This window comes from Fukomys damarensis, unplaced genomic scaffold (assembly GCF_012274545.1).
Source record: "Fukomys damarensis isolate Sample0158 unplaced genomic scaffold, DMR_v1.0_HiC HiC_scaffold_20, whole genome shotgun sequence".
NCBI classification, from domain to species: Eukaryota; Metazoa; Chordata; class Mammalia; order Rodentia; family Bathyergidae; genus Fukomys; species Fukomys damarensis.
Window position 1 is genome coordinate 41,150,027 of NW_022900932.1, and position 24,679 is coordinate 41,174,705.

The 24,679-nt window shown below is 36.4% G+C and overlaps 1 protein-coding gene across 1 annotated transcript in view; it reads left to right on the forward strand.

Annotated features, from left to right (window-relative positions):
- Tnks2 (tankyrase 2) overlaps nt 1–13,275 on the forward strand; it is a gene marked incomplete at its 5' end in the record, with an annotated part of 71,596 nt that extends 58,321 nt beyond the window's left edge. The window contains 4 exons of the mRNA XM_033766340.1: nt 260–365; nt 5,548–5,734; nt 9,221–9,377; nt 9,997–13,275. Coding sequence (XP_033622231.1) covers nt 260–365; nt 5,548–5,734; nt 9,221–9,377; nt 9,997–10,059 — 513 coding nt within the window. The remainder of the gene's footprint in view (nt 1–259; nt 366–5,547; nt 5,735–9,220; nt 9,378–9,996) is intronic.
- Nucleotides 13,276–24,679: the final 11,404 nt, after the last annotated feature.

Genomic DNA, 24,679 nt, shown 5'->3' on the forward strand with positions numbered 1-24,679 from the left:
AGTATTTTAATCAGTTAACCATGTTCTTGACTCCTTCATGGATGGCCATATATAGCCTTTTTCTCTTTGAAGTTTTTGATTTCTAAAATGTAACTATACTTTAAATTTCATGGTTGGGACATAGTATTTCAGTTGACTAAAATCAAGTATATTTTACATGTCAGAAAAGGTTTTGGCTGCCTTCTGAGTAAATATGTTGCCCTTAGACTGTTTTAATTATTTATACCTAAATACTTGATTTGTCTTGTTTTTAATGTAGATTCAGAAAGTTTGTAACAAGAAACTATGGGAAAGATATACTCATCGGAGAAAAGAAGTTTCTGAAGAAAACCACAATCATGCAAATGAGAGAATGCTATTTCATGGTATAGTCCTACACCTTTAGTACCACTGTCCTCATGAGGATAGATTTGGGGAAGGCATGAAATTGTATATTCTTTTTTTTTTTAATAAATCTAATGATTCTGTAACTTTAACATTTATGTTCATATTTTCAACCTATTGTTTTTAATTTTTATTGAGTTTATGGGTACAATCTAGGTATACATTACAATTACATTCATTATTGGGATCCTGTACCTTTACATGATAGGTCTTGATGAGGATAGATTTGGGGAAGGCATGAAATTGTATATTCTTTTTTTTTTTAATAAATCTAATGATTCTGTAACTTTAACATTTATGTTCATATTTTCAACCTATTGTTTTTAATTTTTATTGAGTTTATGGGTACAATCTAGGTATACATTACAATTACATTCATTATTGGGATCCTGTACCTTTACATGATAGGTCTTGATTCTCATTTTTTCCCTTTGTCCCTGATCCTCCCTTCACTCCCTCCTCCCCTCCCCATTTACAAACACTTTATTTCCATTTTTTCAGTTTCTCATATTTTTTTCCTCTCCCTTATTGCCTTTCCCCCCACCCTTCCCACTTTCCCTACACCTTTAGCCCTTTACTTCCTATTTCACATTATTAATTATCTCATTAGGACCCTGTGTACTATTACAGTTTTTCACACCAGAGAACCTATTCGTTATTTCAGTTAAAGAAATCTCTATATGAACATTAAAAATAGGGAATCCTAAATTAAAACTAAACAGGAAAGTAAAAGAGAAAAGGCAATGATGTAAAATTAAAATAATCCTTAATTCTGAAGAAGAAAAGGATCCTTGAACATATTTAAGTTGCTTCTTGCTCTTGTAGTCTTATATTATTCTTTTTTTCATTATTCAGAGAATACCTTATTAGTTTCTGTAATCAAACCCACATAGATATGACCTTACATATTTAATACAGTGCATTACCCCTGTAGAAATGGAAAAAAAACCTAGACCAGTATGGCTGTTAATTTCTGTACAATGCCAACTCAACACAGTAAATTGGGATAACTATTTCCAAAGTCGACAGCACAGTTAAAGTTTCCAAAAATTCAAATTATATATATATAGAGAGAGAGAGACTAATAATAGCAGTATGTTTTGCATCAATATCAGCAACAGCTTTTCCAGGTTCTGCAGTCATCTGAACAAAATTATAGACATTCAGCACACTCCATTAAAAAAACAAAACAAAGAGAAGAATAATACCCAGAAAACATCAAAGTTCTGTTCTGTTGCTGTTGTGGTACCTGGCATCATTTTTTTTATTAGCATCTTAATCATCATCTGGAGAGAGAACATTCTAGAGTACCATCATTAAAAATAGCTCTGATAAAGCACGGTCACTACTACGTATCATAAAGCAGGTACAAGATATTTTACATTCACAGAGGTACGATACAATACTGTCCTACATCTATAATACTAGAATCAGTTTTGGTTTGAAATTTACTTTGTCTGCAAATAAGATTGCTACCCCTGCCTTTTTTCTGGGCTCCTGTCACATGAAGAATCGTTTTCCATCCTTTCACTTTCAGTCTATGGGCTTCTTTTTGCACTAGGTGTTTCTTGTATACAACATATTGTTGTATTTTGCTTCTTATTCCATTCTGCCAATCTATTTCTCTTGATTGGTGAGTTGAGGCCATTGACATTGCTGGTTATAACTGTCCTGTTATGGCCTTTTGTTGACTTTTTTTTCACCTTCTTTTATTTTCTTGCCTTGCCTATTTGATTTGCTCTGTTGGGCTTCACGGTGTTGTTACCTTCATTGTCTTTTTCTAGGATATTGTTTAGAATTGCTTGTAGTGCTGGTTTGGTATTCGTGTAGTTTCTTGGGTGTTCTTTGTCTTGGAAGTATCTTATTTCTCCATCCATTTTGAAAGAGTTTTGCAGGATACATCAGTCTAGGTTGGAGGTTGTTCTCTTTTAGTACTTGAAATATCTCATTCCAGGCTCTCCTTCCCACAAGGGTTTGTGTTGAAAAGTCTGCTTTGATTCTGATTGGCTTTCCTTTGCATGTGATTTATTTCTTTTCTCTTACTGCTTGTAGTATTTTGTTCTTCTGTTGAGTTTCTGGGATCTTGATTATTATATGTCTAGGTGTAAATTTTTTTTATTGTGGCCAGTTGGGGTCCTATATGCCTCAGTTATCTGAATGTCAAATTCTTCCCCTCTGTATGGGAAGTTTTCTGTCATTAATTCTGTGAACAGCTTTTTTAAGTCATTTGTATTTTCTCCTGCTACTTCATGGATTCCTATCAGTCTTACGTTATTCTTCTTTGCATCATCTAGGAGTTGCTGGATCTATTTCTCATGATCCCCTACTGTTTTTAAGAGACCTCTCTTTTCTCAGTCACTGACTACAATCTTCTATATCTGAGAGTCTATCTTCACATTCTTTTATTCTGTTGCATACACTTTCTATGGAGTGTTTAATCTCCTGGATATCTGTTTGAATCTGTTTTATGGATTCCATTTCTTTCCTATGTTGGGTGTTTATTTTTTCCATTTCTTTCTTCTGCTGGGCCTTCATGGCTTCTATCCTGGTCCTGAGCTCATCTATTTTTTTGTTAATTTCTACTCTAGAGTCTTGAATCGCAACTTCCATTTTGCTCACTATCTCTATGGTTATCTGGGAAATTATTTCTGTTTTGAATTTTTCTAGAGCCTGGTTGATCTGTTTTGTTACTTCCTGTGCTTTGAATTCAGGGTGTCCTGGTGGTTCACTATAGGCCTTTTCATCCTCATTTGTCCTATTGTTTGCCATTGATGAACTGGAAGTCTGTCCTTGTGTCTTGCTTAAGTGTTTTCTCATTTTTATTTTTGTTGTCGGACTGTCCTTGGTTTAATCTCTGGGTTATCACCCAAATCTTCCTGATATAGTTGCACCCTAGCTTCTGTGTCTCTAACGACCCACAGACATTCTCATCACCATAACATCAGAGAAAACAGCTTATCGAATCATCCACAATCCTTTATCCCAACCAGCAACACAATATGATCAAGCACAACTTGGAAACTGACCACCTGTGGTAGTCACTAGTCTATCACCCTTAAAGCATTTTAATTAAATTGAAATCCAGAAGCAGTCCAAAACATGTCTTCATTGAACAAACTTTTCAATATAGTATATTTACCATTTAGGATGGGGGGGTCAGACAGAGCTAGGACTCAAGACCCCTGATCTCAGTTAGCTGATGGCTGAACCCCATAACACAGACTGACCTTGGGCTGCAAGGCCCAGATTGAGTTCCCCAACCTTCTGAATGGTAGAACTCCACACCATTCTACTACTGGTTTCCCACACCCTTTCTTTAAAGATATTCAACATTGGGAACTCAGAAAAATACCCTCTATGACCACCTCTGCCTCTGCAGAGTGGGTCCAAAGACTGGCTCAATCAGGAGGTCTCGGGGGGTAGGGGAGTTGTGGGGGTTCAGGGGCACCCGTGCGGCTGCCTTCCTGGTGCTGGAGCAATGGCAGCTCCCGGTAGGGGAAGTTCAACCTATTTATATAGATTTTACTTCTTATGACCATTCCAAGAAATGGTGTTTTACTTTTATCTAGTTGATTGAGTTTAAGTAGGCATATAAATCACATCCAAAGAACGTCTGCACTCTTCTGATTGTCAAAACCACTTTTACAGTGTCAAAAGAGCCATTGCCATTGGACCTGTAGAGGTTACTGATAACCTAGTCAAAATGAGAGCACCATTATCTACTATTTCAGAAATTTACTGGTTTCTTTATGTCTCAAGCTCTCAAGTGCTGATTAGTATTTCAAGGTTATGGCAAAGTCAGTATAGATATTAATGTGCTTATCAATCTTTTAAACATATTACCTACAATAGTTCCATTCTGTTTTTCATTTTACCTTTATGCAGAGAATTTGGGGAGACATACAAAGTTTTGTAAAACACAGTATTGAAATTTAATAGGGGCCGGGAATTTAGCTCACTGATGCCACACTTGCCTGGCAAGCACGAGGTCCTGAGTTTGACCCCCAATACCAGGGGGGAAAAATTTAGCAGTCTCCTGGAAGAATGATTATAACAGAATGGATTCATGTGCAGTATCTAAACATTGCTTCTGATTCCAAAACCTAAAAAAATCATTATGATCTCTTGATACAACTATTTATTTAACTTAATGGTTATAATGAGTTTCTTTTTTTTAGACTGTAAATAAATAGTTTCAGTTTTTCCAAGTTAACTCAAAAAGTGTTTCTATTCATCTGTATAAAACTGAATTCAGTATATTTTCCTGTTCTTTGATAGACACTGATAATGATAAATCACTTAGCTGATTTAGTTTGACTTTTCCTAACCCCACCCTCATTCCATTCCCTGGCTTAGTTCCCACAATACTCCTCTTTGGCTAAGCCCCTCTTTTTGGCATACATACAAGGAAGGAAGGAAAATGCTGTATTTGCAGATAGAATCTGTATAGTGGGTAATAAAAAGACAAGATGAAGGACAGAACAGAAACTGGTATAAAAAGACTATGACAGGCTGCTTGGGCCGCTTCTGATGTCTAGGAAAAGGACACAGATAACAGACATTCTTTTAAAACCTAATTGCATTCAGCCTGCTATATAAAGTGAATTATGAGACTCTTAGTTCAGGGTCTGGAATTTGGTTTTTTCTTGCATTGTTATATCAAATTCTTCTAGTCGAATCTGTCCTTACTTTGGTATCTAAACTACCAATGCAATTAGAAATATTAATTAGCATTAGGAATCCTTTATTCCAGAGCTAGATGTGTTAGCGTGCACTTGTAATCTCAGCTACATGGGAAACTAAGGCAAGAGGGTTATAGGTTCAAGGCCAGCCTAGACAACTTAGTGAGACCCTGTTTGAAAATAAAAAGTTTTAAAAGGGATGGTGTGGTAGGTCAGCACTCAGGTTTAGTTCCCCAGCACTGTAAATCAGTTGATCAGTCATAAATTGGCTGAAAATTAACTTATTGCCCTTTTTATCTTAGTTTTATTATGATGTTAATGATGATGTGTATTGCAGAATTTAATTTAAGAATTTAACTAGGGCTGGGTGTAGGCCTTGGGTTCGACCTCCAGCATGGGAAAAAAAATCTAGGAAGCTATACTGTTGGATTTTCTAAGATAAATCTTGAAATTTAATTTCTTATCTATCTATGTATTTCAGGATCTCCCTTTGTGAATGCAATTATCCATAAAGGCTTTGATGAAAGGCATGCATACATTGGTGGCATGTTTGGAGCTGGGATTTATTTTGCTGAAAACTCTTCCAAAAGCAATCAATATGTATATGGAATTGGAGGAGGTACTGGGTGTCCAGTTCACAAGGACAGATCTTGTTACATTTGCCACAGGTAAGAGATCAGTTGTTCTCACTTAATTTTTTAAGAATCAGCTAAGAACTGCTTACATATTTGAGAAATTTTTAGGGAAAAGCGTGTCTAACAACTCTAGGAATCTAGGCTAGACATGTTTTAGATTGCTTTTGTTCTTCTTAGCAGGTATTAAAATTTTAACTGCTGAGTAGAAAATAACATTGAGGATGAAAGAGACTTTATTGTAGCCCTTGAATATTATTGGACTGTGGACTCTTAAAAAATGGGAGACATAGCTGTGTGCTGCAGCACTTGTCTAGCATGTGCAAGACCCTGAGTTCAGTCTCCAGGACTGCAAATCATGTCATCATCATCCAGTTGCCAAGTCTAGTCAATTTATAGTAATATCCAAGGGAGTCTCCCACTGTGATATAATCTTAATCCTCAGTTTGTAATAGTACTATTGAAAGAGATACAATTAAAATGTTCCATTCCCTTTAGAAGCAAATAATTATCAAATAACTACTTTGTAATTTTTCCCACCTTTAGTTACCTGTTCTAACTCACTTATTAAAATAATTTAAATGATTTGCACCTACCTTATAAAATCATCATAAAAAAAATCACCTGTTACTTGAGAAATCAAGCAAAATTAATTGCTGAGATTTATTCCACAGTGAAGGCACTGTAGTTATCAAACCTTAGCATATGTTAGAATTACCTAGAAGGCTTGCTAAAAAGCAAATTGCTAGGCCCCACCTTCTGAGTTGCTGATTGTATAGGACTAGGATGGTGCTGAAGACCTTGAGTTTCTACAACGTACCCAAGTGATGATGTACTTCTGAACACTGATCTAGAGGAAGATCATAGAGCAGTACTTCTCAGTGCTGGCAGCACACTGGAGTCAATTGAGAGCTTTAAAAACTACTAATGTCTGTGTTCCACCATAAAAACTATCATTTAACTGGTCTGTGATACATGCAGGCATTAGGATTAGTAAAAGTTTTCTAACTGATTTCAAAATTGTCAAAGTGAAGAACTGCAGTCCTGGAGATAAACAAGATGATGGTATATTTTCATGGTGTTGTATCTTATAATACTGGGTTTTTTTCCTTTAATTTACACTAGGGTAGGTGTTAGAGTTGGAGCCCCACTGTAGGTCATAAATTGCATTGGTAATTTATGTAGTCTTGTAATTTCTCAAGATTAAATCAAATGCTGTTTTTGGTTATCAAATGTAGTCTAAAGGCTAAATAGTTCTTATTATTAGTAATAAACAATGTTCAGGTATATACCCTATACCAGTGATGGTGAATCTTTCAGAAACCAGGTAACCAAACTGCAACCCAAAACTTATTTGACTTATTAAGATATTCCAACACTTCAATTAAACTTGAATACCTAAGTTTTAGTTTAGAAAAAACTCGTACGTTAACATCTTTTGTCTTAAAAGTAAAGCAGAATAAAATGAGTGCTATGGGTTTGTCATCACTGCCCTGTACTGTCTTTGGGACAGAATGCTTGATTGTCTGGAAATGTTTATTAATTAAAGGTTTTTCCATTATCATAGGACTGATGGTGAGTATAATAGAAAATATATTAGAAATGCTAAGACATCCAAAGAGCAAATTTAGAATAAAAAAAAGTAATAGCCTCAATTCTTTGGAAAATATCAACTGATCCACCAAAATCTCCTGCTTCTGTTCTAAAACAATACAAATAAAAGGATTATTTGAAAAATAAAGCAAGCTAATCACACGTCTGAGGGAAGTGGGATAAAAATCTCTTTCAAGTGTTCGTAAAGGTGAGCTCTATCTGAGAAAGCAGCATTTCAAATAAATTCTGAAAAATTAATAGGTGTCAGCCAGTTGAGTAGTAAGTAGTAAAAGTGATACCATCCCAGACTGAGAAAATTATATGGATGAAAGCGATCAGGAAAGGCAACTTGATCGTTATGAAGAAGGAAAATAAATGTGTCAGGGGCATAATGAATGTAAGATAAGAGTGGATATAGCTAACTGGATGTACATTGAGGCGATACTCTTTAGTGATATAAATAGGACACACGTGTAAATACTGAATAGTTTCTCCAGTGTGAGAAACTGAAAAATGTAAATAGGACTAAAAGGTATAATAGATAATGTTAAATAGGAAGAAAAGGAAGACGGGGAAATGGGAAGGGTATGGGAAAGGAAAGAAGGGAATGGAATTAATACAAGGAAAAAAATGATGAAAACAAAATCTTTGTAGATAGCGAGGGCAGGAGAATGGGGAAAAAATAAGAACCAAGATTGATTATGTGAAGGTACAAATTTCCAACAATGAATGTTATACTGTATACATTAAATGTACCAATAAAGTTAATTTTTTTTTTAAAAGATGAGAGTGGAGAAATTGAAGCCTTTTGCAAAGAATTTGGATTTTTTCCTAAGTACAGTGAACAGCCTCTAAAAGGTTTTAAGTCAGAAAAGTGAGGTGACCTCATTTATGTTTCCTTTAATCACTTGATTGCTTGGATAGATAATATTTTGGACAGGAATTAGAGTAGAAACAAGACTGGATAGGAGACTGTTAAAATTCAGGTGAAATTTTTGTTGATTAGGACTTGATGATAGCAGTAGAATTAGAAGCACATAGGTTTCAAACATTTTGGGTTTTTTTGTTGTTGTTTTGTTTTTTTCCTCATTGAGTTTATTGGTACATTTTAGGTATACAGTACAGTTGCATTTATCATTGGGATCTTGTACCTTTCCATGACAGGTCTTGGTTCTCATTTTTTCCCCTTGTCCCTGCCCTCCCTTGAACCCTTCCTGTCCTCCCCCTTTACAAACATTTCGTTTCCATTTTTTCATTTTCTCCTATTTTTTTTTCCCCTTATTACCTTTCCCCTGCCCTTCCCTCTTTCCCTACACCTCTAGTCCTTTTCTTCCTATTTCACATGATCAATTATCTCATTAGGATCTTATGTACTATTATAGTTTTTCACACCAGAAAAACTATGCGGTATTTACACGTGTGTGACTTATGTATTTCACTTAGTATATCCTCAGTATGTATCCATTTTCCTGTGAATGAATCTAATTTCTCATTCTTTATGGCTGAGTAGTATTCCATTTTATAGAAAAACCACATCTTTATCCAGTTTCCAAAAGGAGCTGATCAAATATATTTTGAAGGTGGAATCTACTGGACTTAGCTGAATAAAAGCTTTGTAAGCTACTTCATGGAAGCCTCTTAAACCTTCTGCTCCCTCTCACTTGGCCTCTGATTCTTTTTTTACTTAGATATAGCCAAGATGGTAGGGTCTGCATCTCTATAGCTAGATAAGAAATAACTCAGTTGACAGGTTATTTCATGAATAAGATTAATAGAATACATTTTTACAAGTTCTTTGGGAGGTAGAAAGATTAAAAACAATCAAGTGTTTATAAATGTATTTTTTAAAACATATACTATATACAAATATCATCATGTTTGTGTGTCACATTTGTCTTCAGGGTAATCTTTTATTTTTTTGTGTTACAGGCAGCTGCTCTTTTGCCGAGTAACCTTGGGAAAGTCTTTCCTGCAGTTCAGTGCAATGAAAATGGCACATTCTCCTCCAGGTCATCACTCAGTCACTGGTCGGCCCAGTGTAAATGGCCTAGCATTAGCTGAATATGTTATTTATAGAGGAGAACAGGTAATTTGACTTTATTGTTTATCTTCAGAAATGCTGTAAAGTCATACCTTAACTTCTTAATAATCTCTAAAATTTACAGTATATATTCCCTTAAGAACCAGAAATTTTGAACTTGGGAATAACTTCAGATTTGAAAAATTACAAATACAGTAAAATAACAGTCTCTTGAAATTGTCAAAATCAAAAAATGTTACTGATACAGCTAATCTTTTCCTATACCAGTGGGACTGGATCCTTTTTTTAATATGTAAAATATAACTTATTAGAATCCCAGTTGTAATAGTTAATCTATGTAGCAAATACATGTATAATTCTCTCCTGTTCTCAGTGAAAAGCTGTTCCAGAGCAGCTTTCTGAATTGCGGTGAGCATGGTGGTAGGCATCAGAATCACCTCAATTACTAAAAACAGACATGTATTTAATACTCTATCATAGACCTTTTGTCTGAAAATATAAAGGATTGGATTCAAGGTGAGGATATTTTGAGAAAATGCCCCTAGATGATTCTAGAGAACTAATTTAGAGCCTGTTCCCTAAAGATTAGGAATCTTTATAGAAGGTCTCCTTATCTTTCAAAGAAATTTGTTGACTAATACTTCAATTAATCTTTCTTTTCCAGGCTTATCCTGAGTATTTAATTACTTACCAGATTGTAAGGCCTGAAGGTACAGTTGATGGATAAATAATTGTTTTAGGAAATTAATTCCAGAGAACCTAAAATCACCGAAGTAACTGATGGCCCCAAAGTTTGCTCCTTCATTGAAAAAAATGCATCTTGCCCATAGGCCTGTGGCAAAAGGATAAAAAAATGTGAAAGAAGTTAAACATTCTGACTTGATTAAGCTTTAATAGTGTACAGTGTTTTCTAAATATTTCCTGTTTCACAGCACTTTAACAGATGCCATTCCAGGTTAAACTGGGTTTGTCTGTACTGAATTATTAAGAGTTAACTTGAACCTTTTATACGTTATGCCGTAATTCTAATGGAACTCATTTCCCTCAGTGTCCTCAACAGAACTCATTTTACTAATACAGTACTGTGTTCTTTAAAACACGGCATTTACACTGAATACAAGTTCATTTGTAAACTGTAAATAAGAGCTTTTGTACTAGCCCAATATTTATTTACTTTGCTTTGTAATATAAATTTACTGTTTTAGAACTGCAGCAGTTTACAAAATTTTTTTCACATGTATTGCTTATCTGTACTTCATCTTGCATCATCCTGATTATGTGACATTTAACTTTATTCCAGAGGCTATGTTGTGAATAGAAAATTAGTTGGGAATAACTAAATTATCAAATTAATTTTCTACTAGAACCATTTATCTCTCATGAGAAATCTTTGTCATTTAAGAACATTATGTATACTGTGGGGATTTAATTTATGATACCTTTGTATGTATAAGACACACATTCCAAAGATCTCTAGGATAGGTCCTAATTACTAAAGAAGCTTCTTTTCTGACCTCAAACTCTATAGTTTATTCTGAAGATTTTCAGTGACATTCTGTGAAAATTTGTGCTTCAATTTTTTTAGAGACTGCTTTTGAACATTTATGGTGTTCTTATGTAATGTAAATAGGAAGTTAAATTTCAGGGTTGATAAAGGTAATCCTAGATAATTCCCCAATTGATTTTAATGACCTTAAATCTAAAATGGGAAAAAATAGTAAATGGAAGTGGGTAGTATTTTTATTCTGTTCTTTTTTCTATTCTTTTTTTCTTGATCTTACTGTTATATTTATAGCCAGTTTGCACACCATGGATAAACTCAACCAAGAATCATAAATGTAGGTATCGCAGTCCTCCCATGGCCTCCTGAATGGGCAAGTATAGTGAGATTATGGAATTGCCCCTCTCCGATATCTGCCCCAGTTGGAAATATGCTTTCATTTCGTGGTCCACATAGTAACCAGGCTTGTGTGCAATTTGGCAGCTGTGGAGGGAATTACTATCCCATAAAACGTCATTCCTTCTTTCCAGTGTAAAACTGTCTTTTCCGTGAAGCATATTTAAGTATCTTGGTACAGAGAAATGCATTATTGCTTGGCAGTCTACTTGTTGACTCTAGCTCCTTCAGAAGTCAAGGAAAGATTTTTACCCACTTTAGTCTTTGTTAATGAGGATGTTTCCCTTCACACTCTGTACAAATTCACCTTTAACATTTTATTTAGTCTATACCTGACTCCTTTATTGTACATAGAATGCTGAACAAGAGTTAAAGTAAATGCATTTCTGGAGTTCTTTCTATGACATAAATTGTGGTCATTATGTAAGAAGTCAAATCCTGGCCTTGAATTGCTTTTATACAGCTCTTTACTAATTGCAAATACAATACCACAGTTATTTCTTGGAACACAAATGGAGTATGCCAAATTTTATATACATTTTTCAGATTCTCTAAGCTTCTGAGTTTTATATAATTAGAAGATGATGAAATGAATTCATGGGATTTTTATTTACATATCTTACCTCTCAGCATTTAGCCCATATTACCCTATGAGTGAATCTGCAATTGTCGTCTGAAATCATTGTGGAATTACAGTATTGCAGACTGCGTTATTTCATTTAATCCATGCTTAATTAATGTGTTATTTTTCCATGAATGATTATATTGTGGTTAATATGTTAGCACGCCATCTTTTCAGGTAGCTTTTCATTTATTGAGTGGCTGGGGTTGGGGTTATTTTTTAGTGCTTTGCATGAAATACATTTAAAATTATGGAATTGCTTTTTCTTTTGTCTTACAATTTTTTTGAAGTGAAATTTCATTTTTTGTGTAGGTAGTACCATTACGCCCATCTTGAGCATCTTAACTTGCACTGTATCACATTCCATACCCTCATTTAATTCTGAATAAACTGTTCACTTGGTTTTCTGGGTAGCATGGCAATTCCTGGAATAGTGTAAATGTGTTGAATGGTCTTTGAAGAGACAGATTGAGATTATAATAAACCATAATTTCAGGGGGAAGAACAACATAGTCCTGAGTCTAATAGTGATAAAGAGTGTAATTTTTAAAGTTTGAATTATTGAATGTTGTGGCTATGATTACTCAGATGCTTTAAGATGAAAGTAGCTATAAGAAGGTTAAATCTTAAACTCATTCCTGGAAATTAGTCTTCTTATAATAAAGAGAAATATATTTTTGTTTTCTATGTCATATAAAAACATTTACAGTCAGTTTCCAAATCTCAAAGTTGGTAGTATATTTTATTCTTAAAAGAAAGTGTAGTAGTGTGTATATTTTATATTTCAGTATGCTAAGTGCCCTTGTGTGTGACTAGTTCTGTTTTGTGTAATAAGAAAATCATGGTACAAATAATCAGTAAGTCTTGCTTTGAAATACATTTCAGCAGGTTTATCCTTTTTTCTTCATTTAAGATAATATTGAAGTATTTGCTTGCTGTTTCTTAAGCATGTGTGCCAATGTATGATGTAATCCAATTGTTTGCAGGTTAATAAGGTGAGAAAACATACAAATAAATTTCCCAAAGCTCTTACAATTAGTATTCCTGACTGTGCCTTTACCTATTGTCCCGTCCTATTAGAGGACTAGAGTAACAGAGGAAACAAGTAGTGGTAGCCCTTCAATAAAACTGTGATGTCTCTATAAAGTATGGCCATTCAGTGTCTCCCGAGTCCTCCCATACATTCCTTTATGCTTACTACTCAGGCATACTGAACTAAAATACTTCATTACACCCTTCCTTAAGAAGCTCTTGCTGTTCACATACAAGCCACCGTATCTTCTCTGCTTTGTCATCTACTCAACAAGTTGTCATCCCTATAACAAAAGAGTATATATGGAACTGCAGAATAAGTCTGCTAGTATATGTCAGAGCAGTGCTGCACAGAAGTGTGGTCTGCAGACAGGTGTGATGTGCTCACTTGTTTTTTCTTTTTCTTTTTTTTTTTTTTTTTTTTTTTTGTTGTTGTTGTTGTTGTTGTTACTGGGGATTGAATTTGGGACCTTGCACTTTTCAGGCAGGTGGTGGCACCACTGAGCTAAATCCCCCGCCCATGAAGAGATGAATACAAAATATGAGGGTAGTGGACTGGGATATAACTCAGTGGAAGAGCACTTGTCTAGTATGCACAAAGCCCTGGCACTGCCTTTAAAATGCTGAGAATAAATTTACTACAATCTGATGTTGCTACAGTGCTTTTTTGTTTGGTTGGTTGGTTGGATTTTTGGGCTTTGTTTTTTTGTTTTTTGTTTTTTTGTAACAGGGATTGAACTTGGACCCTCTTGCTTTCGAGGCAGGTGGCAGAACCACTGAACCAAATCTCCAGCCATGGAGTGTTTTTATTTTGTAAAAAATACAAATCTGCGGGCCGGGGATTTAGCTCAGCGGTTCGGTGGCCTGCCTTTCAAGCGCAAGGACCCGAGTTCAATCCCCGGTACCAAAAAAATAAAAAACCAAATCTGCAGTAGATTGGCAGTAAAGAAAAAAGCTAATCCTTCATAAGGACAATATTTGCTTTATATACCAAAGATCTAGTATCTAGCATATCTCATCAGGTTATTGAGAACTAAATGACCTTCCCTTTGTTACCTTAACCATTATACTTGGCAATAACTGATTATCTTAATTAACATGTCCCTAATACCTCAAAACTACTGGCTTGAGTTTTCTCATGTCATGGAGACAAACATAGTTTTTTTGGTTTGATTTTTTGAGATGGGGGTCTCATGTATTCCAGGCCAGCCTTGAGTTTACTACTGCCCTTAATCTCACAGTCCTCCTACTTCAGCTCCCCATGTGTTGGGATTATAAACATATGCACCACACTTCCCTGTCAAACATAGAATTTCAAAACAGTTTTTTTTTTTTTTAAGCCACTAAGCACTCCACCCCCAACTCACCCCAAGTACTCAGAATGAAACTCAAGACCTTGGGCTTGCCAGGCAGGTGCAGCACCACTGAGCTACATCCCCACCCCAGCCACTAAACTCTCTTCTAATAAAATGATAACATAAATTCCCTGGGTACCAGAGGATCTCAGTTTGAGAATTACATAAGAACAGACCTGGCAACCCCATTGAAAGAAGACATCCCCATATATTCCTGTGAATTTTTTTTTTTTAAACCTACTCATTTGGACTCACAAATCCAGAAAATGGCTGGTAATTTGCTCAGTGGGAAAGGTCCTGAATTCAATCCCAGTACCAAAAAAAAAAAATTCAGAATAATGCATTGTGAGCACAAATCAGTAGTCATAATAATAGAAAATTAGCCTCCCCATAAATCAAAAGAAGTAGAATGAACTATGGAATAAGTATATTTTCAGTGATTGGAGTATATATAATGTGAAAGTTATAAAAGACATTACACAAGGAAGCAGTGAAAAAGGCACAGTAGATTTGAAAAGCCTTTAGAACTAAATATAAATATATAATAAAATTTAAAACTCAGCAGATTAAACCACAGATAAGGAAAATATGAAGAGATAGTTGATAGCCCAGACAATAAATTGGAATAATACAAAGTTTGTAACAGAGAGGAAGAGATGGGAAACATGAAGAGGCTGAAAAACGAATAGGTTAACATAAGAATAGAGGAAGAAATTTTAGAGTTTTCCCAGAAATCTTGGAGAATATGAGTCCATAAGTTGAAGAAACTTAGCAAATTACCTAGGATGGTGAATGAAAACAAGTTGGCTTCTACACAGTGAAACTGTGAAATGTTAAAAACAAGAAAAATCAAAAGCAACAAAAAACACGAATTGTAGGGCTGGGGGTTTAACTCAGTGGTTCTGCCTGCCTTGCAGGCACAAGGACCCACGTTCGATCCCCAATACCAAAAAACAACGAAAGCACAGATCGGGAGTGTAACTGTGGGATAGTGCTTGGGTAGCATGTGAGGCCCTGGGTTCAATCTCCAGTACTGAAGGGAAAAGAAACCTTATATGGACAGCAGGCTTTTCAGTGGCAGTGGAATCTAGAAGGGCAGTTGACCAATGTGTATGATTTGCTACTATTTATGTAATAGGAGAAAATATGATACAAATTTGTTTATTCATAAGATACCTCCATGATGTGCGTAAACTATTGGGAGGAAACCCAGGTTCCTGGGGACAGAGGTTTGAGATAGATTTTTCTCTATATTCTTTCATTTTTTGGTTGGTTTTTTTTTTTCAAGTTTTGTAACAGAACCTTCTTTTTAAATCTTATTTAAAACACTACAATTAAAATATGCATTTTTGAGATTTTTAAAACCAAGGTGGACTTAGAAGTATTACTAGACAATAGTATGTAATATAGCTGGGAATTTAACTCAGTGATGCTGCCTCCTCACAAGCGCAAAGTCCCAAGTTCAGTCTCCAGTACCAAAATAATAATAATATGTAACATAAAAGTTTAAAATATTGAACTTTAGGCTGTAAGACAAATGTGAGTATTAAATTTTCAAAGATAACCACTAAAAGTAAAAATATGAAGATGCAAAAAAGGTAATAAAAATGAACACTGGTAGAAATGGAAATGATTCATGCACTTTTTTTCCCCAAGTATTATGAATAGAAAACATCTGTAAAAGAGTAAGAATGGTCTACAGAAAGTAATGCTGCTCCATAATGTTAGCCTTCATGGTCAGGTTCCCTTACCCTCTGACTTCGCATGGAGTGTGGCCAAAGCGGAAGCCCAGCAGGATATTGGAGGGTGTGTGGGGAGAGAGTAACAGTCAGGCATTTGCCAGCTCCCACTCTGCCCAGTCTGAGGGCAGTCTTAACACTATTGACATTTTGAACTGGATAACTTGTTGTAGGGACTGTCCTATGCATTTTAAGATGTTTTTAGAGTGTCTCTGGCTTCTGGATAACAAATAGCACCCACCCTTGTGACAACCAGAAATGTTCCAAACATTGTCAAATGTCCTAGAGGGCAAAAAAGCCAGCCTGGGCTACATAGTGCATAGTGAGACCCTGTTGCAAAAAAAAAAAAAAAAAAAAAAAAAAAAAAAAAATTCTTGATTGAATCTTCCTGAGTTTTGAATGTGGCAACTTTTTTATGATGATAATGTTACTCCTAAGCCAGCTGTGGTGGCGCACGCCTATAATCCCAGCACTTGGGAGGCTGAGGCAGGATGATCGCTGTGAGTTTGTGACCAACCTGGGCTACATAGTGAATTCCAGGTCAGTCTCAATAACATAGTGAGACCCTGTCTCAAAAAACAAACCCCCCCCAAAAAAAGTGCTATTCCTAAGGCTACACCATACCACTTGCTGATTATTTGGCACTAGACAGAAAGCTCAGAACAAATGTGGCAAATGATGGGAGAGCAGGGGATAACCCTCAGTGAGCTGGTAAAAGAAGCCCTCTATACCAAAAATCTCATTAACCAAGTTCAAATTTTTCTTTAGAATCCAGTGATTGCATAGCAAAGCAAATTTAATAATATTCTCAAATAGTTCTCAAGCTGTTTTGAAGATTTGGAAGCTGGTCCCTGATATACCATCAAAGCAAGCATGTGGAAAGTTCCTATCCTAGTGCCTCATCCATAATAAATGCTGCAAAAAATGATTAATCAGAACATCTAGAGTTCTCACTCTGTGATAGAGTTATATAAAAGGATGTGTGATGGATGGACCAAGGAGATCAAAAAGAGGCACCTAAATAATATAATGTAGATCTAATAGCTATTCTTGTATATAAATTTTTTTCACCAAGTGCTCATGGAACATTCACAAAAATTGACTATACATTAGACTTTAAAGATAATCAACTCAAAAAATTAGTTCAGAAAACATCCTCTGATCACCGTGGTCAAAACAAAGCCAGTTGCAGTGGCACATGCCTATAATCTCAGCTCTTCAAAAGGCTTACAAGTTTGAACCTAACATGGACAATTTAGGCATTTAACAAGACCCTATTTCATGGGCCTAAGTAGCTCAGTGGTACAGCACCTGCCTGGCAAGCACAAGGCCCTTCTGGTACAAAAAAAAAAAAAAAAACTTATCTCAAAATTTACAAATAAAAAGTGCTGGGTGATGTAAAAACATCATCATAAAGGCCCTGGATTCAATCCCACTACTACGTACACACAAAAAAAAGCTATCCTAAACAGCTAGATATTTAAGATTTTCCTGTGGTTAGAACAAGGAAAACAGTTGAAATTGCAGACTAGTAAATAGGATAAAAAGAATAGTATCAAAATACAAGATTCACCTAAAGTTTGTCCAAACTGTTTGAGACTTTATGTATTTACAGTAGGCTACAAGAAAACAAAAATAAATATTTAAATGAGTAATTTACTGATAGAACCAAAAAGAATCGAGAGAATAAAGGACTTCAATAGGTGGATGGATGGAAGGATGGATGGAAAAAATAACTAGGATCAATAAATGCAGAAACTTTTTTGGGTTTTTTTAGGGGTATTTTTAGTTTAATATACATTCCTTTAGCTGAACAGTTCCTATACACAATCTGAATGTGTGGGCCTTTTGTTCAGTTTGTTGAGTAGAAAGAATTCAGGTCTCAGGGTTTTATGAGCCTCTTAACTAGTATTTTCTGGAAATTATTTGAAGCCCCTAGAGAAATAAACATTGGTACAGGTCTTGTGGATTTTGAAGGATTTTGAAGTCTGACTAGGAATGAAAAGATAACAATAGACAATATAGATTGAAAAACCATGAACTCATAGTGACACTGTCTTTTCTTAGTGTTCTTACGGGAGTGGATAAATCGAGTTAACCCAAGATGATTTGTTGGGCCGAGTAAAGTCATATCTTTAAATAGCCAGTTGTTCTTTTCCCCTTGTATGACAAATAATTCTCATTTACCTAATGTTCATTCAGTAGCCATGCATTTCAGAGCACACCATTGGAAGCACTGTGACTCACTGTTGTGCATCAAATTCAGAATCCATGGAGCTGAATGCTGAACAAGAAGCTTTCATATGTTATGCGAACTTATTTTGTTCTGTGGAGACAGACAAATTTGTTTAGGTTAAACTAAATTTGTTTCATCTGTAAGAAACCATTTGCAACAAGTTTATTCTTCTGAGAATAGTGACAGGTTGAAAACATTCTATCAGAAGCAGCAGTTGTACAAAGGGAACACCGGATTAAATTTGAAAACAGGCTGTAGTTGGGTTTACGTTTTTCTACATATGATCATGTTTCTATATAGTGTTCAGGTATCCTCTTCCCATCCTACAGTTTTTTTGAGCATCCGATTTCAAATTTGTACTTTGCCAAATTCCAGAAAGCCACTTTAAACCAGCAGAACATTGCATAATCCCAGTAAAGCTGTAGATTTCACTACATGCACCAAACGAATGTACAGCACTAGTTTTAGCACTTCACTTTTTGTTTTGTTTTTTTGTTTTTTGAGACAGGGTTTCACTATGTAGTTGAGACTGACCTGCAACTCACTATGTAGCCCAGGCTGGTCTTGAACTCACAGCTATCCTCCTGCCTCAGCCTCCTGAGTGCTGGGATTACAGGCATGTGCCATCACGCCCGGCTAGCACTTCACTTTTAAAGAATTTATTTTATACCTACTATACTACACAGAATGTTTTAAATACTGACATACAACTCCCTAATGCAATAAAAGCAAAACCAGGGGAAAAAAACTTATGAAAACAAAAATATAGTAAATCATCTTTCTTCGGTTGCACCTTAATTTCCGTAGTTTGACATATCATTTGGAAGATCTGTGGACTATTTAACAAATAACACCTTTAAGCAGGCATGGCAAACCTAAATGGTTTATTAGGTTACAAGGTTTAGAAACATTAGATTTAGATTAACAGGTGGAGCTGGAGCATATTGGACCTCCAAGCTGCATAGTGAGCCACCTATAGTGTGGTGGAACTTGTGGCCCTTTCCAAGGCTGTCAGAGTCTCACTATCCAGTTCAGGCTGGCCTTGAACTCTGAGATCCTCGTGCCTCAGGCTCCTAAATGCTAGTATCATAAGCATGTACCACCATGCCCATCAAGGCCAGGACGCTTGCATCCTGCAAATTTCAGTCCACACATGTCCCTGTGCTTATGGACTGCCTTGGTGATCCAGTGGGTGTCAGGATTTTTTCTAATGGCATTATGGAATAGTTCAATGAGGAAAACCTAAAAGAATTTCTGTGTGGAATCTTCACCAACTCAGAATTCAGAACTCAGAGTCCCACAGTGGTGTCTGGCTCCTCAACAACGGAATGAAGATTTTGTGTAAACTAGCTGGTTAACACCACAATGAACAGGTTTGCACCCTTAGTAACTAGACTTTTGTTCCCACAAAAGCACACACAAATCTTTTATATGACATGACCTTGCTTGGCCTTGTATCCTAGTCTGTGCACTTTATCTGGCCAGGTAGGGTGGAGGGCACAGAGAGCTGTAGGTATTGCCTGCAGCAGACTGCTTCCTCCACAGCTCCTAGGTGTACTTAGATGCACCCATCTTGGCTTACCTGATGGCTGCTGCCGAACAGGAAAGGTAAAAAACTGGTTCTTATGGCAATGAAATAGATAAAGTAATTAGGAAAATGAGACCCAAAATTAAAATAGGAAACAAACAGAAAATGTTAAAGAATTTTCAAGGACAACTTTGCTTAACTCCATGCAAAAACCTTTGGAAACCTACCTTAGATAAAACCTAAAGTACTATTTTAGTAAAACATAAATGGCGAGAACTAGCCCTAGAAAAGAGCAAAGCTAAACCAGATGCCAAAGAAGAATTGCTGCCAAAAGCTATCTCCAAACAATTCCCAGATGAGTTTCCTGGCTAAATTCTGGCAGAAACGAACAGATAACTCCAATGCTATTTAAACTGTTCTGGAGTGGGGGAAATTGAGGAAAGTTTTCAACACCATCTCCACCTAGCAGGCAAATGCCCTTCCACTGAGCTACATCCCCAGCCTTTTTTTTACTTTTTTGAGCAGTCTTACTTGAAACTCACCTGGCCTGGAACTTGGGGCCCTCCTGTCTCAACCTCCCAAGGACCTGGGGTTATAGGCGTGTGCTACTACACCCAGTTCAGTTTTTCAAATGCAGCATAAAATTACTATCAGACTTCAATAAGGTAGAACAAAAACAGTGGATATTAATGCACAAATCTTTAATTGCAAGCAAGCAAACAAAATCCAGCAGAACATTTAAAAGAATAGCAGTAGAAAAAGCAGAGATTGCCTGCAGATAGATAGGATTTGAGTTTAGTGATTATACAAATGTTAAATCTGATTTTAAAAAACAATCTAAAAGACCAGTTGGAGTCTAAAGCCAAAAATCAAGGATGGCTCACCTTTAGAAAATAATATGGGTCAGGCATGGTGGCACACACCTGTAATCCCAGCACTCAGGAGGCTGAGGCAGGAGGATCACTGTGAGTTCGAGACCAGCCTGGGCTACATAGTTCCAGGTCAGTCTCAACTATATAGTGAGACCCTGTCTCAAAAAAACAAACAAAAAAATAATAATAATAATAATATGATACACCTTATCAACAGCTCACAGGGCAAAAGTAATAATTTCCTTGGATTCTGAAAAGATGTTGATAAAGTTATAATGTATATATGTATGTGCATACACTCACAGGATTAGGTATTCCAGACATCATGCACATATAAATCTATTTCATATGAGAACCAGAAGCCAATCTCATGTTTAATGGGGGGATACTAGAGACCTTTGACTCAAGAACCAGGTGAAGCCATCCATTATTCCTGTTTAATATATATTCTGTAAATACTAGCTGATGTTATTAGGAGGGGAAAAAGTTAAAATTTTTAAGAAAGTAAAGTTACTTTTAATTCCAGCTGATTTGGGGAGGGGGGTATACCAGGGATTGAACTTGGGTCCTTGCGCTTGCAAGGCAGGCCACCGAACCGCTGAGCTAAATCCCCAGCCCTTTTTTTTTGTTTTTTTGTGTTTTTTGTTTTTTAGACAGGGTCTCACTATGTACTTGAGATGGACTTGGAACTCACTGTGTAGCCCAGGCTGGTCTCCAATCCTCCTGCCTCAGCCTCCTGAGTGCTGGGATTACAGGTGTGCGCCACCACGCCCGGCTTAATTCCAGCTGATTTTAAAACTAAACATATTGAACTAATAAAATTCAGTAAGGCGACAGGTATAAATTAATAAAAACACTCATTGATACATTCAGTTTTACGATATAGTGGTAGACTGAAGAACAGTCGAGCCTTCCCGCATAGCTTTTTCTCAAGTTCCCAGGACTTCAGGTTGTCGTGGGTTATTCTCCGAGGCTCATGATGGAGGTTTCACCCCACATGACCAGCACCCACCTTCTCATATGGTTTGGATCTGGTCCCTTTAACTTTAGCCTTGAGGATGAATCCCAGCGTCGTGGTGCCCCTTTTTTTACTTTAGGAGACACCAGAATGCTTGTCCTACATCTTCTGTTTTATTTTGTTCTGTTATTGAGACCCAGTCGTGCTATGTAATTCAGGCTGGCCTGGAACTCATTATGTAGCCCACACTGACCTTAAATGCGTGGCAAAGCTCCTGGGTCAGTCTCCCAAATATTGAGAGTGCAGGCATTATGCCCCCTGCTTGGTATAATGTCGAGGTTTTTTAGTTTGGATTTTTTGTTTGTTTTTTCAGTTTTTTGAGACAGGCTCTTTCTATGTGTTCTAGGCTGGCCTCAGCCTTGAACTGGCAGCAATCTTGCCTCAGCCTTAAGTGCTAGTATTACAGGTGTGCAACTGTGTCTCAGGCAAAGTGCCAATGACAAGGAGAGTGTGTGAGCTTAAACCTGCTATTCCCACACTGGGAGGCTGAGGGAAGAAGAGGCTGAGCTAGAAATGCGCCTGGGAAATACAGCAAGTTCTGGGCCATCCAGGTTTGTACAGTGAGGCTCTGATTAAAAAACAACAACAGCGAATTAAGAAGAAAAGTTTTAAAAGGGACATACTCAAGTAAAATTAATAGGACACACCTGTAAATGCCATATGGTTTCTCTGGTGTGATAAACTAAAAGTGTAAAAAGGATCAAAATACATAATTGATACTGTGTTATAGGAAGAAAACATCTAAAGGACTAGGGAAAGTGAGAGAGGTAGGAGAAAGGTAAGAAGGGAAAAGAAAAAATAGAAATAAAGTCTTTATAAATAGGGAAGGGTGGAGGGGCTAAAGGGAGGGCAAGGGAATGGGGAAAACTAACCAAGATGCATCATGTAAAGGTACAAGATCCCAATGATGAATGTAACTGTGTTGTACACCTAAATGTACCAATAAAAAAAAAGATATAATAGAAAATTTTTTGTTTGTTTTTTCCTTGATGCTAGGGATTGAACCCAGGTCTTTCACACAGGCAGTTTTTGTTTGTTTTTGTTTTCACTTTTCTTTTGAGACAGTATTTCACTGAGTCACTAGGTTATGCAGAATGGACTCAAACTTGCAATCTTCCTGCCTCAGCCTTCCAGAGTTCTGGGAGAAAAGATCCCATTGATAATGATAAACATATCTAATACATAAGAATAAATTTAATGATAAGAAAATATTTAATGTTACTTTAGAAACTCAAAACTGGTACAAGTAGAATACCTATGTTGTTCTTGGACAGAAAGATTCGGTTTTATAAAGATTGAATCTCTTCCTAAATTAATATATGCTTATTATGACCTAAGAACATATAAACCTATTAGAGGAAAGAGGTGGGAAAGAACTTTTACACTTTTACTATGAAAATAATAAACATACAAGGCCAGGCATGGTGGTACATCATAACCCTATGCTCCCAGAGGCTGGGGCAGAAGGATCCTGAAAGAGCCCAGCCTGGGCAACTTGGTAATTTAGTAAGAACCTCTCTCAAAATAAAAATCGGCTGTAGATGTAGCTCAGGGTAAAGGTGCTGGATTCAGTCCAGTACTTCAAAAAGTAAATGAATGAATAAAATGAACATCAAAGAAATTTTATGAAAAATATCTGAAAGAGTATTTCCTGAGGGGATACCAGCCATATTGCATGTTAAAATATTTTAGCACGGGATTTAGCTCAGTGGTTCCGCCACCTGCCTTGAAAGGGCAGGGACCTGAGTTCAATCCCTGGTACCAAAAAAAAAAAAAAAATTTTTTTTTAAAGATTACTCCGAGTAATACTGGCAAATAGACTAATAGAATAGAAGAAATGATCTCAAATCAACATATATAAAGGTGGCTGCTGGCTGTGAACAGAGTTGTTTCCTTTTTTTTTTTTTTTTTTTTTTTTTGCTGTACCAGGGATCAAACTCAGGACCTTGTGTTGTGAGGCAGGTCTGGCACCACTGAGCTAGATCCCCAGCCCTTGAATTGTTTCCTCTTAAAATTCATATGACCTGGGTGCAGTGGTACGTTCCCAGCAGCTCAGGAGACTGAGGTGGGACGACCATTCATTATATGATGAAACCCTGTCTTGAAAACAAAACTGACATGAAGCCATACATAACCCCTCAATGTGATGGTATTTGGAGATGCAGCCTTCGGGAGTAATTAGGTCTAGATGAGGTCATGAGGGTGGCCCTCACAATGAGATTAGCTAGAGAGAGCCTTTGGCTCCTGGGTGCCTGCCTTCTGAGGACACAATGAGAAGGCAGCCATCTGCAAGCCAAGAAGAGAGTCCTCACCGGAGTCCTACTGTGCTGGCACCCAATCTCAGACTTCCAGTTTCTTGAACTGTGAGAAAATAAATTTCTGTTGTTTTAAGTCACTCCATCTAGCATTTTTTTAAATGGCAGCCTAAACTGACCAAGGGAGTAGTATATTAATGTAATGTAATTGTTGGAAAGATGATATAGTGTTCAAACAGCTGGGGAACTTTTTGGGAAAAAATAATACTGGACCCGTGTCCAGCCGCACCACCTTCAATGCACCTAATCTCTTCTGATTTTGGAAGCCATACGGGACCACACTTGGTTAGTACTTGGATGGGAGACCCTCTGCTGTGAGCTTAAAAATAATAATAAGGCCAGGGATTTAGCTCAGTGGCACCACGCCTGCCTTGCAAGCACAAGGTCCCAAATTTGATTCCTGGTACAAAAACAATAATAAATAATAATAATAATGTAATAATACTGGACCAAAACCTTATTCCTTACATCAAAATATGCTTCTGATGAGTCAAGTAAGTAGTAAGAGAAAATGAAACTATGAAACTACAAGAATAAAACATTAATTTTATTGATCTTGATATATAGAAGCTCTAAATATAACATAAAACTCAAACTGAGAGAATATATAAATTCAACTTCATAAAAATTTAAATATCTGGGTAAGTGCCAAACTGTAACAAATATTTGCAATACATAGACAAGAAATTCATTTTCTTAACCTCCTCTAAAGCAAGATGCAAAACATAAGTAG